The 14,752-nt window shown below is 37.7% G+C and overlaps 1 protein-coding gene across 2 annotated transcripts in view; it reads left to right on the top strand.

Annotated features, from left to right (window-relative positions):
• The window catches only part of GRM1 (glutamate metabotropic receptor 1), a 365,040-nt gene that overhangs the window by 234,775 nt on the left and 115,513 nt on the right, over positions 1–14,752 (top strand). For both annotated transcript variants that reach the window (XM_032651301.1, XM_032651302.1), the window contains exon 3: positions 7,203–7,438. In XM_032651301.1, coding sequence (XP_032507192.1) covers positions 7,203–7,438 — 236 coding nt within the window. The remainder of the gene's footprint in view (positions 1–7,202; positions 7,439–14,752) is intronic.

The following is a 14,752-nucleotide window of genomic DNA, read 5'->3' as shown; positions in this document are numbered from 1 at the left end:
CTTTGCCAGCTTTATTTATTCAGTGAGTTGGTTTTCCATATCATTAGGCAATTTTGGAAATCATCCAGCTATGATGGCATCAGAAAGTAGTACTTGAGTTACCGTTTTACCAAAATCACTGAACATTTCTAAGTAAATACCTCTAACGTAGTCATTCACTAATGTCTTGTCAACTGTATATATATTTAATTCTTAGCAATCGCAAATGCCACTTCATATAAAACCCATGAAACACTAATGTTTATATGTAGAATATTGAACATATGCTTTTATCGACTTTTAATTAAATGCTTTTTCTTTCAAATGATTCTTTTGGTTTTAAATTTTAATCCTTTATGTTTTGTGTATACAGTAGTCCCTCTTTATCCATGGGGGATACATTCCAAGACCCTCAGTGGATGCCTGAAACTGCGAATAATACTGACTCCTATATATACTATTTTTTTCTATACATACATATCAATGATAAAGTTTAATTTATAAATTAGGCACAGTAAGAGATTAACAGCAAAAACTAACAATATACTGTAATAAACGTTAGGTGAATGTGTTGTCTTTCTTTCTTTCAAAATATCTTATTGTACAAATGTATTGCTTTTCATCTTAACTAAGCACTTTTCATACACTGTGGTTGTAACTTTTGCAGTTTGAGGTGTAATAGCAAAACTATCACAAATTTCTTTTTCCTTCTTCACAATTTCATGGAAAGAAGATTTGTTTTTACTGTAGATCTTAGCAAGTTCAGCATACAATTTTTTTCTTATTAAGTTGAGAACTTTTCACTTAAAGGAAACATCTTACTCCTTCTCTTTGACATATCGCAATTACCAACATCATCACTCTTGCACTTTGAGGCCATTAATAAGTAAAATGATAATTGAACACAATTAATACCTCCACAGTCAATCTGATAACTGAGACGATATGGCTACTAAGTGACTAACAGGTGGGATATCCTGGAAAAGGTTGACTCACACCTTGGGCTGGATGGAGCAGGACTTCAAGTGATTTCATCATGCTACTCAGAACAGCATGCAATTTAAAACTTATAAATTGTTTATTTCTGGAATTTTTCATTTAGTGTTTTCAGACCATGGTTGACTGTGGGTAACTGAAACAGAGGAAAGCAAAACTGTGGAAAAGGGTGGCAGGCCTACTACAAATGACTAATACATTTTGATAATTTCACAAATTCATTAGCTAAAACAGCCCCACAGATGATACACTATGGTTTCAGCACTTCACCATCAATTAGGGATAAATTCAATATATACACCAACATATTTTCAGGTAAATTTCATTGGAACTCTTTTTGCCCTATTTCTATGGAATCATTTCCACTGTCCACATTCAAATACTATTGCCACATTCAGCAAATTGTATCTTTTCTTGTAAAAAAAAAAAAAAAAAGTCTGGTGAAGCTTGTGTGGCCACATATAATTGGAGTTAAAGTAAATAATGAAAATTTTATTTCTCTGCTATAGAAAGTAATGTTATATGATAAATTATAAAACAGTCGATTAAAATTTAATGTGATTGTAAAAACAAATTGATAAAAATAAGTGCTTATATATTCTCAGATATCTATATAATTTGGGGTTATATTTGGCAAAGTAACCGTAAAAGGTCACACAATGTAACTGAGTTCTACTGCATATGACTGTGGAAAGGCTTGAGGCATGGGCAATTCACTGTATGAATTGGAAAACAAAGTGGTTAAACCCTGTTTATTCAAAGACATGAGTCCACCAGTCATGTTCTTAGATCTTGCAAAAATGTCTAACTGCTGTAGGTTTTTCTAAATGCCTCCTCTCAGTCTCTCCTCATCAACTGGTAAAAAATAGTTCATGAACTGGCACCCATCTTTGGACCACACTGTGGGCAGCACTTTTGTAGAGAAGTCTCTCCTACATGTCGATACAGCTCAGTACATTGGTTGGATCATAAGAAGATTGATGGTAAAGAACTGTTATGTCTAGTAAGACTTCATCATGCCCTACATACTGTGATAAGTGTTTTGTATGGATTTTCTAGTTTAATTCTCACACAACTCTTAAGAAGTTGATACCATTTCCATTCCCATTTTATAGGTGGAGAAACAGAGGCTTAGAAAGTTTAACTAAACAATTCCTACTTCATATTGTCTCTTCGGGTTAATTGAATGAGAGACAAAATGGGGTGCTACCTTGGCAGTAGAATTTGAAGGAATTCAAAAGACCTACTTGTCCACAAGTAATTCCGCATTGGCCCACCCTTCTTTCACACTGGCTTGAAATTGTAACTGATACATGAGAAATGGTCTGTAGAAGGTTTAGGAGGGGCCTCCACATTTGCATGGCTGTGTGCAATGTTTATCAGTAGCTGCCCTACATTTCTGCTAGGAGAGGAGGATAATTACAAGTCTCCGGGTGGCAGATGATTCCAGGCTCAGGGTGCCAGAGGTGGGTTAGGGTTTAGGGGTCAGGAGCAGATGGGAAGTAAGGAAACCTGATCTGACCTTCATCCTTACAAGGAGCCTCAGCTCCTTGAGAATTAATTCCCTTCATTCTTCCTCTTTTGTCTTTTGATACCTTCCCATTCTCTCCCCAGCCTCCGTTTTCCACTGAAACAGAGTAGCTTTAGAAGTAAGGCTTCTGTTTGAATTCTATAATAATTCCAGATGTATAGGACAATAAAAGGTGACTCCATCCCCTAACCCTCTCTTGTGTTTTTCAGTAGGCTGAGTGACCTCTAAATGCCTATCCTAGATAATTAAATAAACAGACCTACATTTTGTGTTAGCTCTACATTCATGGTGAATTGGCAGTAACTAATTTTAAAATTAAATATAAACTAATTGTGACCACTACCCCAATTCCTGATTCATCAACACTGCCACTGTGCCTTCATAATACAATGTTATTAGCCTGTGTGTGTGCATGTGTGTGTGCACATGTCTATGTGTTTGTTTCTACAGTTTCTGCCTCAGAATTCTAGAACCAAAGAATCTTCACAAGTACTTACACTCTAGGTACTTGCTAGAAAAACCCTTCTAAAACAAATCTAATTGTGTCATATTCCTGCTGAAAATCTGAGTAGTTTCTTACCACCATAAAAATGAAATCCAAAACCCTTAACAAGGATGTTAAGGTTCTTCCAGATCTCACCCCTGCTTGTCCTATCTTTCCTTACCTTGCACACTCTAAGTAAACTGAAAGCCTTGCTGTTGTTCCAGAACTTTGTTCCCTCTTTAGCTGGTCTCTATCCCATCTCCCTCTTTACCTGTGCAACTTCAACTCCTCCTTTAAGTTTCATCCTAGATGTTATTTCCCCTTGGGCAAAATCTCCCTTGGCATGACTTCTTTGCCCCTTCTCTATGCTTCTGTAGCCTGTCTTCCCAGGGATTGCAGCTCTGTGGCTATTGCGTATTCAGCGGCCAGACTATCCCACCCCTGTAATTGCCTTGATGGCAAGGGCCTTGCCTCTACTTTTGAGCAATGTATCAAAGCAGTAAGCAAATGCTTAACTCATACAAGACTCTTAGTGAATGAGCGTTGAATGAATAAAGCTAGTCTCAATTATTATTGAAAAAGCTGCCATTACCTCCAAAATATTTCTCATAATTGGCATCACTTGACTTATGTTACATTATCCTACATTTCTTCAACCTTTGTAAATACAGTTAGCATTTTAATATATGTAATGTTGTGCTTGTTTACATATGTTTTTGAAAATATTGTTTTTATTATGCTTTTCTTCTGTCCCTGGTTATATGGTAAACTTTGGATTATTTTTAAAGAATTATAGTTTTATTATCAGGTATACACAATCACTTGAATTCATTACACAAATCAAATTGCTTTACTCTCTAGACTAATTATTTTAACTGAATGTAAATAGGATTTTCTAAAATGTTTTTGTACAATTTTTAAAATGAATACTATTGCATTTCTATTTTTTTTACTATCAATTAGCTTTTAAATTATTTTAACTGATATAATGCAAAATAACACTCCTGAAGCTCCTGTCAAGTTGTAATAGGTAGAATTAGAAATAATATTCCCTTGTTGTTAATATCAGAATTTATTGAGTGGAAAAAATCTTATTATTATAAATTTGGATTGTGAAATTTCATAGGACTAGAACAATGCTTTTGTGGGAAGTGAAGAAAGAATTGTTGTATAAAAATGTTGAGGGCGGGCTTCCCTGGTGGCGCAGTGGTTGAGAGTCCGCCTGCCGATGCAGGGGACACGGGTTCGTGCCCCAGTCCGGGAAGATACCACATGTCGCGGAGCGGCTGGGCCCGTGAGCCATGGCCACTGAGCCTGCGCGTCCGGAGCCTGTGCTCCGCAATGGGAGAGGCCACAACAGTGAGAGGCCCACATACCGCAAAAAAAAAAAAAAATGTTGAGGGGGTTAGGAAATAAGTAGTCTTGTATATTTGTGAGGAATACTTAAGACATGTAGCTTCCTGTTAAATGTTCACCCCATTTATTCACATTATGCAGTTTCATATCCAGACCCCAGATAGAAAATGAACTCAAAATTGGGAGACAGATGTAGCAGCAGAAGCTGCTAGAGGCTGTGAATGTGCCTCAGAAGAGTTCAGGGTGGAATTTTGCCCATATCCCCATCTCCTGCTAACTCCTCTCTGTGCTCCCATGAACAGACACTCTAAATTCTTTGAATGAGCCTTGCTCTTTCCTATATGTTAGATAATCTATCAGGAATTTTCTTTACCAATCCCTCCTCCTGTCTGGACCTGACTAATGCCTACTCATCCTTTGATTCTCAGCCCAGACATCACTTTCTTAGGAAAACCATTCCTAATCACACCTTTCTTCACCCACACTCACATACATACACACAAGACTAAGTTAGACCCAAGCCCCTCCTTCCCATAGTTTTGGTCACTTCTCCTTCTTTACCTCCACAGTGTTTGAAATTCTTGTTTAACGTCTGTTTTCCCACAAGTCTGTAACACTAGGGGGAAGAGAATAATATTTCTCATTCTGAACTGAATCCTGAGCATAGCAGAGCATCTGGTACATAGTAGGTGCTAGGTAAATGCAGAAGGAAGGAAAGAAGGGAGGGAGGGAGGGAAGAAAGGAGGAAAAAGAGAAAAGAAAGGTCCATACAAAATATTAAAATTTATATTCTAGCAGATTTAGAAGAAGCATATAGATATTCTCTGGTCTGGCTGGTTAGACTACAACTTACCTCAAAATTCCTTTAGTTCTGGATCATATTAAGTCAGCTTACCTTCTGTATTTGATCTGTTGAAAATGTAGCTCCTGTGTGGTTCACTGGGAAGATTCTGGAACGAAATTATACCAATTAGCTCAGCTAAGTGGAGGACACATTTATCTAAATTGGTCTCAGGTAACAAAGAGAGGAATGAGCTATGGTCTGTCATATGTGTTCGGCCCAGCTCTCTGCTCTGTGAGAAGCAAGTGATAAAACACTTTCTCTGGCAGAGACTGAATGGTTGTGTTCCAGAAACTGCAGGGCTACATGCAGGGCTACCTCTTCCTACTCTTTGGGTAGAAGAATATATCCACTCCTTGACCAAGGCACTCTTAATGTTCTCCAAAGCTTGATTAGAATTTAGGCAAATTTCTTCCTTACTTTGGGCCCCAAGAATTCCCTTTTCTTAGAGTATTTAGTTTTTTTTTTTAACATCTTTATTGGATTATAATTGCTTTACAATGGTGTGTTAGTTTCTGCTTTATAACAAAGTGAATCAGTTATATATATACATATGTTCCCATATCTCTTCCCTCTTGCGTCTCCCTCCCTCCCACCTTCCCTATCCGACCCCTCTAGGTGGTCACAAAGCACAGAGCTGATCTCCCTGTGCTATGCGGCTGCTTCCCACTAGCTATCTGTTTTACATTTGGTAGTGTATATATGTCCATGCCATTCTCTCACTTTGTCACAGCTTTTTACTTTTAAAGGCATGCCAGTGTCAATTCTTTCTCTGCCCCTTTGAAATGTAAAATTTCTCCCAGCCTCTTGCTAGCTTTACAACAGAGAAACTTTTTTCTCAGGCACCTGGGAGCCATCCCTTTAAAATATGATCATAAAAAGAGTGATAGCAGACCCCTATCGCCCAGTTTCTGTGGGAAGGTGGGAGCCTAATTTAGATAAATGACAATTATCAAACAGAGATGGTTTAATCACATTGACCAAGCTTCACTCAGTGTCAGCCAGCACTTCCTCACTAGCTTATCCTAGCACTTCTACCTTTTGTTTCAGCAGAATTGAGTTCAGTATCTTTGACCTATTGAAATAGTCTTGAATAAAGTCTTCTTTGCCTCTTTAACACTGTCTGGTGCAATTTTTCTTTGACCCCCTCTTGGGAAAGAATCATAGCCACTCACATGAGGTTGGGCCTAGCTCATAACTACACTTGAATTAAACTGGAGATATATCCCTCATGGCAGATGTGAATGTTCTAGAAAGTGAACAAACTTAAAAAATTTGAACCTACAACTGAAATGTCAGTGAACTGCCATTTAGTGAGCAGGAGAATTATTTTTATTTTGGGGAGTCATTGTTTTCTTTTAATGCTGTTATTTTGAAATAACATTAGGGAAAAAAAAAAGCATCTGGTCATTTCTAAGAGATGCAAATTTGAACAATGTCCAGGAACAAAATCTGTGTCATGTTTCTAAGCTAAATCAATTTTCTACGCTATATAATGCAGCTCGTATAATGGTCTTGACTGCAACCTTGATACCTTGCCTAGCTCTTATTGAGAAGGTCCTGAGTACCTGGGTTTTATTTTCTTCAGGTTTGGAGAACAACCGATGGGCTTTGTGGTCTAGTTGTAAAGAGCAATGGGCTTGGGAGCCAGACTGCCTGGATCCGTATCCAGGATCCAGCAGGACTCAGCTATTTGCCGAACATCTGACTCAGTAAAAATGAGTAGTACAGAATCTGGTGACTAGTAAATAAATGCTCAATAAACATTAGTTCTTGTAATTGTTACTGTCATCATCTTCATCATCACTTTCACTACTGTGAAAAACAAACAAGACCTTTTGATTCTATAATTTTCTATTCTCCACAAAAATTTTAAAAAGTCATTGATGGATAGCAATGTTGGCTTAAAATAGACTTTAAATCTTGCTGAATTGCTTCATTCATGCAAAACTCATAGCTCTATTTGTGAGACTTTTGTCTTTCTCTCTCCCCACCCCAATCCCTGCATTTTTTAGTGATGGCTGGGCAGACAGAGATGAAGTCATTGAAGGTTATGAGGTGGAAGCCAACGGGGGAATCACGATAAAGCTGCAGTCTCCAGAAGTCAGGTCCTTTGATGATTATTTCCTGAAACTGAGGCTGGACACTAATACACGGAATCCCTGGTTCCCTGAGTTCTGGCAACATCGGTTCCAGTGCCGCCTACCAGGACACATTCTGGAAAATCCCAACTTTAAAAGAATCTGCACAGGTAACTCGTGTTTACAACATCACAACTCAGATTTTGGACATCTCTTCCAGTTTGTTCAATAAGTATAGAAAGTGCCAAGGCTGGAGATACAAGAACTAAATTGCCAACTTAATTTATAAAATAGCTAAAATGAGGAGGGAGTGTGTATCGTCCCAAGGATTCATGTTTCTATATTCTGGAAACGTGGAGACTGCTTTGGTCTCTAGTGGGACAAGTTATAAGAAAAGATAAATAAAGGAAAAGGAAACTGAGAATTCAGGTATTTAGTATTCAGGCCAGAGGGAAGAGATTGTATTGCAGGCATGCTTAGGAGATGCTAACCGCAGACATAAGTAAGCAGCACTGGTTTGATCCCTTTTTCTTCTTTAGGACTTGCTTTGATATAAAAGTCAGCAGAAGATAAGATGTCACCTAGGGGCACACCACCAACGTGGGTGTATATGGGCACAAGTGACAAGAAGGGACAGATACTTCCCATGCACTACTCACTAGAGGCATGCCAAAGAAGGGTGGCACATTGTTAGAGGTCTTTCAGGTCTTGATGAACTCCACAGGATGTCTCCCTTCTCCCTGGCACCAGGAACAACCAGAGCATTAAAGACTCTATCCATGACCAAATTTGTATTGTAGCACAGTGATGTGACACATATTTCCTATCACTAGACTGAGAAGATTTTATTTAGAAATGTCTAGAACCCATTCATTCACATAGCACATACAAAGCACTGAATACAGCAGCCCCCCCCCCAAAAAAAAAGGACAGAAAGGTGTATAATTCATGACTCTTGACCTAGAGAAACTTGTGGTCTCTTTGGGCAAATCAAAACAGATAATACGCATGATATAGATAAATAACAACTAAAGACAATGAGTTTTTATAAGATAGGGTAAGAATAATGACAAAAACTATTTCTACTTTTAATAACATTCACATTTTGATATTAGAAAATTATTTAAAAATACCGAAATATTTAAATGCAGTGATTTGTGTCTAACTTGATAAAATTCAGCAGAATTCACTGGGAAACTGCTTGGTGTGAATCTATTTTCAATCAATCAAGGTTTTTAGAAATTCTTTGCTATGGCTTCTTGGGAGGCTAAGAGCTAGGAGAAGAGGAAAAGAGTTGCTGAACAGCTAACCACCTCTGTCACATATCTCTACTGACTTCTTTCTTCTCTCAAATAATAGACCAATAGAAGTTAAGAATTCTAGTGGACCAATAAGCCACCTAGTGCATTCTCCTTATTTGCAAAATGAAGACATTGAGGATAAAGGGGCAACATTTCCTTAGGTTCATTTAGTTAATGGCAGCAATGGAATTAGAACACTCACCTCCTAAATACCACAGTGCTTGACTACTTTGGACTTAGAATTTAGTAATAGATTGTCTTTTATTGTTTTCTAATGAATGTTGTTTTCTTAAACTGTAAGATCTTTGAAGATAGGGAGTTCTTGTAACCCTCATAGAACCTGTACACCACTGATCTCTGGAATCTCAGTCATTTCTTACTAATGTATTGATCAGTTAATTTATGTTGTTGTCAATGAGTTTTACTTTATTTAAGGAAAACTTAGGACTATTATTTTTCTAAATGAAATATATTTCACTGATTCAACGTTCAACAAAATTTATTGAGCACCTAGTATATGCAAGGCTTTATTCTAGGAGATGGAAATACAGCAGAAAACAAAAGAGAAAACAAAACAACTATTTCAATAACCTTACATTTCAGTGCAGGGAAATAAATAGAACAAAAATAAATTAAGCAAAATATATTCTCATTTAAGTGATCATAAGAGCATGTTAAAAGAGAATGACCAGAGAAAGCCTCACTGAGAAGGAGACATTTGATTAAAGATGTGAGAGTGAGCCATGCAAACACCTGGGAAGGGCATTCCAAGCAGAGGAATAGCAAATAAAAAGATGCACCAGCATGCCCGGCTTAGTGGGAGAACAGTAAGGAGCTCAGACTGACTGAAGCCAGTAAGTACGTTGAATAGCAGGTGATAAGTCAGAGAGGCACACAGGGGAACAGGTCCTGCAGGACTTAACTGTCCCTTGTGAAAACTTTGGCTTTGTTCTGAGAGAGATGGAAAGCCACTGGGAAGTTCGAGCACAGTTGAGACAGGATCAGCCTTACTTTTTCTGAACAGAATTACTCTTGCTGCAGTTTTTAAGTTTTGACAAAAGGGGGAAAGTCAGAAGAAGGAAGCAGAGCAGTTAGGAGGTTGCTGTAATAATGTAGGTGAGAGTGTGGTGGATTGGGCCATGGTTTTGGCAAGCAAGATGGAGAGAGGTGCTTGAATTCTGAGGATATTTTGAATGAGAGCTGAGGGGATTTGCTGATAGAATTGTGAAAAATGACTCTGGTCTGAGCAACTGAAAAGAAGGTGTCACCATTGACTCAGATGAGGAAGACTCCAGGAAAAGCAGGTTAGGGAAAGAGCTAAATTTCAGATGAGTTAAGCTTGAGATGCCTGTTAATGATACAACTGTATATGTCACTTTGATACTGTGTTTCATTAGTAGAGTTCAGAATATTACTTTTTAAACATATTTTAATGTCTTTATTTAAGGATTTCCAGGAAAATATCTTGAGACCTGAGCTTTCAAAACAAAAGTTAGAATTCTGCAGCCATGTACAATAATACTTTGGGTTTTCATTTGTCACACTATATGCAAATGTCAAGGTTAAAATCTAAACTTGGTTAACATTCATAGCAGGAAAAAAGATTGGCACACTTGTGAATTGTTCTTATATTATGCTTGACTCTCAAAGCTATTTTTAAGAGCTTCTTACTTGATTATAAAATTTGATAAACATGTTTTTATTTGCATTTCATTCTGGAGTCAAGTTCAGCAAATATTTCCCTTTGTTCTTAGTTCTAAGGAAGAGAGAAGGCTTATTTAACTTCTGTACTTGGAACTAATTCATAAAAGTTATTCATCTTTTCTGCTGCAAAAATCGTAGCATTTTATGTCTGTGTGCATACATTCATGTAAACTTACTCTTCAGTTTTAATCTGTGTAGGGAATTGGCTTCAGTTTTATTGCAGGTCAACATAAAATTTCACTTCATGTATCATTCTTATCTACTTGATATTCTTGAATATTAAATGAATTTCGTAGTCTTCTAATGAATATGCAGATACACTTATGAAAATTAATGTAAAGAAATAGAAGTAACCTTTCCATACTATTCATAGCTACACTTTCTGAAATTTATTTTTACCTCTTCTAATTGGGTCATTTTGGTGTTTTGCAAAGTTTTGATATTGCCGTTAGTTTCCATAGAAACCTTTATTGAGCTTAATTTCAGATGTCACTATTTAAATAAAGAGTTTACATGCTCTGGATTGTCAGTTTGAATATTAAGGCTCCTGAGCTCAGGCTGAATAATTTTGGAATCACTGTGGCTAATTAAAAAGTACTTCATGCAAAGTCTACATCACTGCTTAATTAGTTGAGTATATCAAGGGACTGGAGATGTGTTGGAAAAGCACTAACTAAAACATCAAAGTCTAACTTGTAAAAAATTAATCATTGTGAGATTGATTGATTCAAGATGGCAGAGTAGAAGGACGTGCTCTCACTCCCTCTTGTGAGAGCACCAGAATCACAACTAACTGCTGAGCAGTCATCAACAGGAAGACACTGGAACTAACCAAAAAAGATACCCTACATCCAAAGACAAAGGAGAAGCCACAATGAGATGATAGGATGGGTGCAATCACAGTGAGATCAAATCCCATAACTGCTGGGTGGGTGACTCATGGACTGGAGAACACTTATACCACAGAAGTCCACCAACTGGAGTGAAGGTTCTGAGCCTCACAATGTGGGGGTCCAGCAACAGAAGGAGGAATTCCTAGAGAATCAGACTGTGAATCCTAGTGGCATTTGATTGCAGGACTTCGACAGGACTGGGGAAAACTGAGACTCCACTCTTGGAGGGCACACACCAATTAGTGTGCACATCAGGACCCAGGGGAAGGAGCAGTGACCCCATAGGAGACTGAACCAGACCTACCTGCTAGTGTTGGAGGGTCTCCTGCAGAGGCAGGGGGCAGCTGTGTCTCACTGTGAGGACAAGAACACTGGCAGCAGAAGTTCTGGAAAGTACTCCTTGGTGTGAGCCCTCCCAGAGTCCACCATTAGCCCCACAAAAGAGCCCAGGTAAGCTCCAGTGTTGGGTTGCCTCAGGCGAAACAACCAATGAGAAGGGAACCCAGCCCCACCCATCAGCAGACAATCGGATTAAAGTTTTACTGAGCTCTGCCCACCAGAGCAACAGCCAGCTCTACCCACCACCAGTCCCTCCCATTAGGAAACTTGCACAACCCTCTTTGCCTCATCCACCAGAGGGCAGACAGCAGAAGCAAGAACTACAGTCCTGCAGCCTGTGGAACAAACACCACATGCACAGAAAGACAAGATGAAAAGACAGAGGGCTATGTACCAGATGAAGGAACAAGATAAAACCCCAGAAAAACAACTAAATGAAGTGAAGATAGGCAAACTTCCAGAAAAAGAATTCAGAATAATAATTGTGAGGATAACCCAGGACCTCAGAAAAAGAATGGAGGCAAAGACCGAGAAGATGCAAGAAATGCTTAACAAATACCTAGAAGAATTAAAGAACAAACAAACATAGATGAGTAATACAATAACTGAAATGAAAAATACACTAGAAGGAATCAATAGCAGAATAACTGAGGCAGAGGAATGGATAAGTGACCTGGAAGACAGAATGGTGGAATTAACTGCTGTGGAACAGAAAAAAGAAAAAAGAATGAAAAGAGATGAAGACAGCCTAAGAGACCTCTGGGACAAAATTAAACGCAAAAAACATTCGCATTACAGGGGTCCCAGAAGGAAAAGAGAGAGAGAAATTACCCGAGAAAATATTGGAAGAGATTATAATCGAAAACTTCCCTAACATGGGAAAGGAAATAGCCACCCAAGTCCAGGAAGCGCAGACAGTCCCATACAGGATAAACCCAAGGAGAAACTCACTGAGACACATAGTAATCAAATTGGCAAAAATTAAAGACAACGAATAATTATTAAAAGCAGCAAGGGAAAAACAACAAATAATATACAAGGGAACTCCCATAAGGTTAACAGCTTATTTCTCAGCAGAAACTCTACAAGCCACAAGGGAGTGGCATGATATATTTAAAGTGATGAAAGGGAAGAACCTACAACCAAGATTACTCTACCTGTCAAGGAGCTCATTCAGATTCGATGGAGAAATCAAATGTTTTACAGACAGGCAAAAGAGAATTCAGCACCACCAAACCAGCTCTACAACAAATGCTAAAAGAACTTCTCTAAGTCGGAAACACAAGAGAAGGAAAGGACCTACAAAAACAAACCCAAAACAATTAAGAAAATGGTAATAGGAACATACATATCAATAATTACCTTAAACATGAATGGATTAATGCTCCAACCAAAAGACACAGACTGGCTGAATGGATACAAAAACAAGACCCATATATTTGCTGTGTACAAGAGACCCATGTCAGACCTAGGGACACATACAGACTGAAAGTGAAGGGATGGAAAGAGATTCCATGCAATTGGAAATCAAAAGAAAGCTAGAGTAGCAATGCTCATATCAGATAAAATAGGCTTTAAAATAAAGAATGTTACAAGAGACAAGGAAGGACACTACGTAATGATCAAGATATCAATCCAAGAAGAAGATATAACAATTATAAAGATATATGCACCCAAGACAGGAGCACCTCAATACATAAGGCAACTGCTAACACCTATGAAAGAGGAAGTTGACAGTAACACAATAATAGTGGGGAACTTTAGCCCCTCATTTACACCAATGGACATATCATCCAAAAAGAAAATTAATAAGGAAACACAAGCTTTAATTGACACAATAAACCGGATAGATTTAATTGACATTTATAGGACATTCTATCCAAAAACAGCAGATTACACTTTCTACTCAAGTACTCACGGAACATTCTCCAGGATAGATCACATCTTGGGTCACAAATCGAGCTTCAGTATATTTAAGAAAATTGAAATCATATCAAGCATCTTTTCTGACCAAAACTCTATGAGATTAGAAATCAATTACATGGGAAAAATGTAAAAAACACAAACACATGGAGGCTAAACTATACATTACTAAATAACCTAGAGATCACTGAAGAAAACAAAGAGGAAATCAAAAAATACCTAGAGACAAATGACAATGAAAACATGGCAATCCAAAACCTATGGGATGCAGCAAAAGCAGTTCTTAAGAGGGAAGTTTATAGATATACAAGCCTACCTCAAGAAACAAGAAAAACTCAAATAAACAGTCTAACCTTACACCTAAGAGAACTAGAGAAAGAACAACAAACAAAACCCAAAGTTAGCAGAATGAAAGAAATGATAAAGATCAGAGCAGAAATAAATGAAATAGAAACAAAGAAAACAACAGCAAAAATCAATAAAACTAAAAGCTGGTTCTTTGAGAAGATAAACAAAATTGATAAACCATTATCCAGACCCATCAAGAAAAAGAGGGAGAGGACTCAAATCAATAAAATTAGAAATGAAAAAGGAGAAGTAACAACAGACACCACAGAAATACAAAGCATCCTAAGAGACTACTACAGTCAATGCTATGCCAATAAAATGGACAACTTGGAGGAAATGGACAAATTCTTAGAAAGGTATAACCTTCCAAGACTGAACCAGGAAGAAATAGAAAATATGAACAGACCAATCACAAGTAATGAAATTGAAACTGTGATTAAAACTCTTCCAACAAAAAAAGTCCAGGACCAGATGGCTTCACAGGTGAATTCTATCAAACATTTAGAGAAGACCTAACACATATCCTTCTCAAACTCTTCCAAAAACTGCAGAGGAAGGAACACTCCCACACTCATTCTATGAGGCCACCATCACCCTGATACAAAAACCAGACAAAGAACTACAAAAAAAAAAAAATACAGGCCAATATCACTGATGAATATAGATGCAAAAATCCTCAGCAAAATACTAGCCAACAGAATACAAAAAAACACATTAAAAGGATCATACACCATGATCCAGTGGGATTTATCCCAGGGATGCAAGGATTCTTCAATATATGCAGATCAATCTATGTGATACACCATATTAACAAATCGAAGGATGCTAACCATATGATCATCTCAATAGATGCAGAAAAAGCTTTTGTCGAAATTCAACACCAATTTATGATAAAAAGTCTCCAGAAAGTGGGGATAGAGGGAACCTACCTCAACATAATAAAGGCCAAATATGACAAACCCAGAGCAAACATCAC

Source organism: Phocoena sinus, chromosome 12 (genome assembly GCF_008692025.1).
Source record: "Phocoena sinus isolate mPhoSin1 chromosome 12, mPhoSin1.pri, whole genome shotgun sequence".
NCBI lineage: Eukaryota > Metazoa > Chordata > Mammalia > Artiodactyla > Phocoenidae > Phocoena > Phocoena sinus.
Note: the sequence above shows the minus strand (reverse complement) of the source record. Positions and strands in the feature narration are given on the sequence as shown.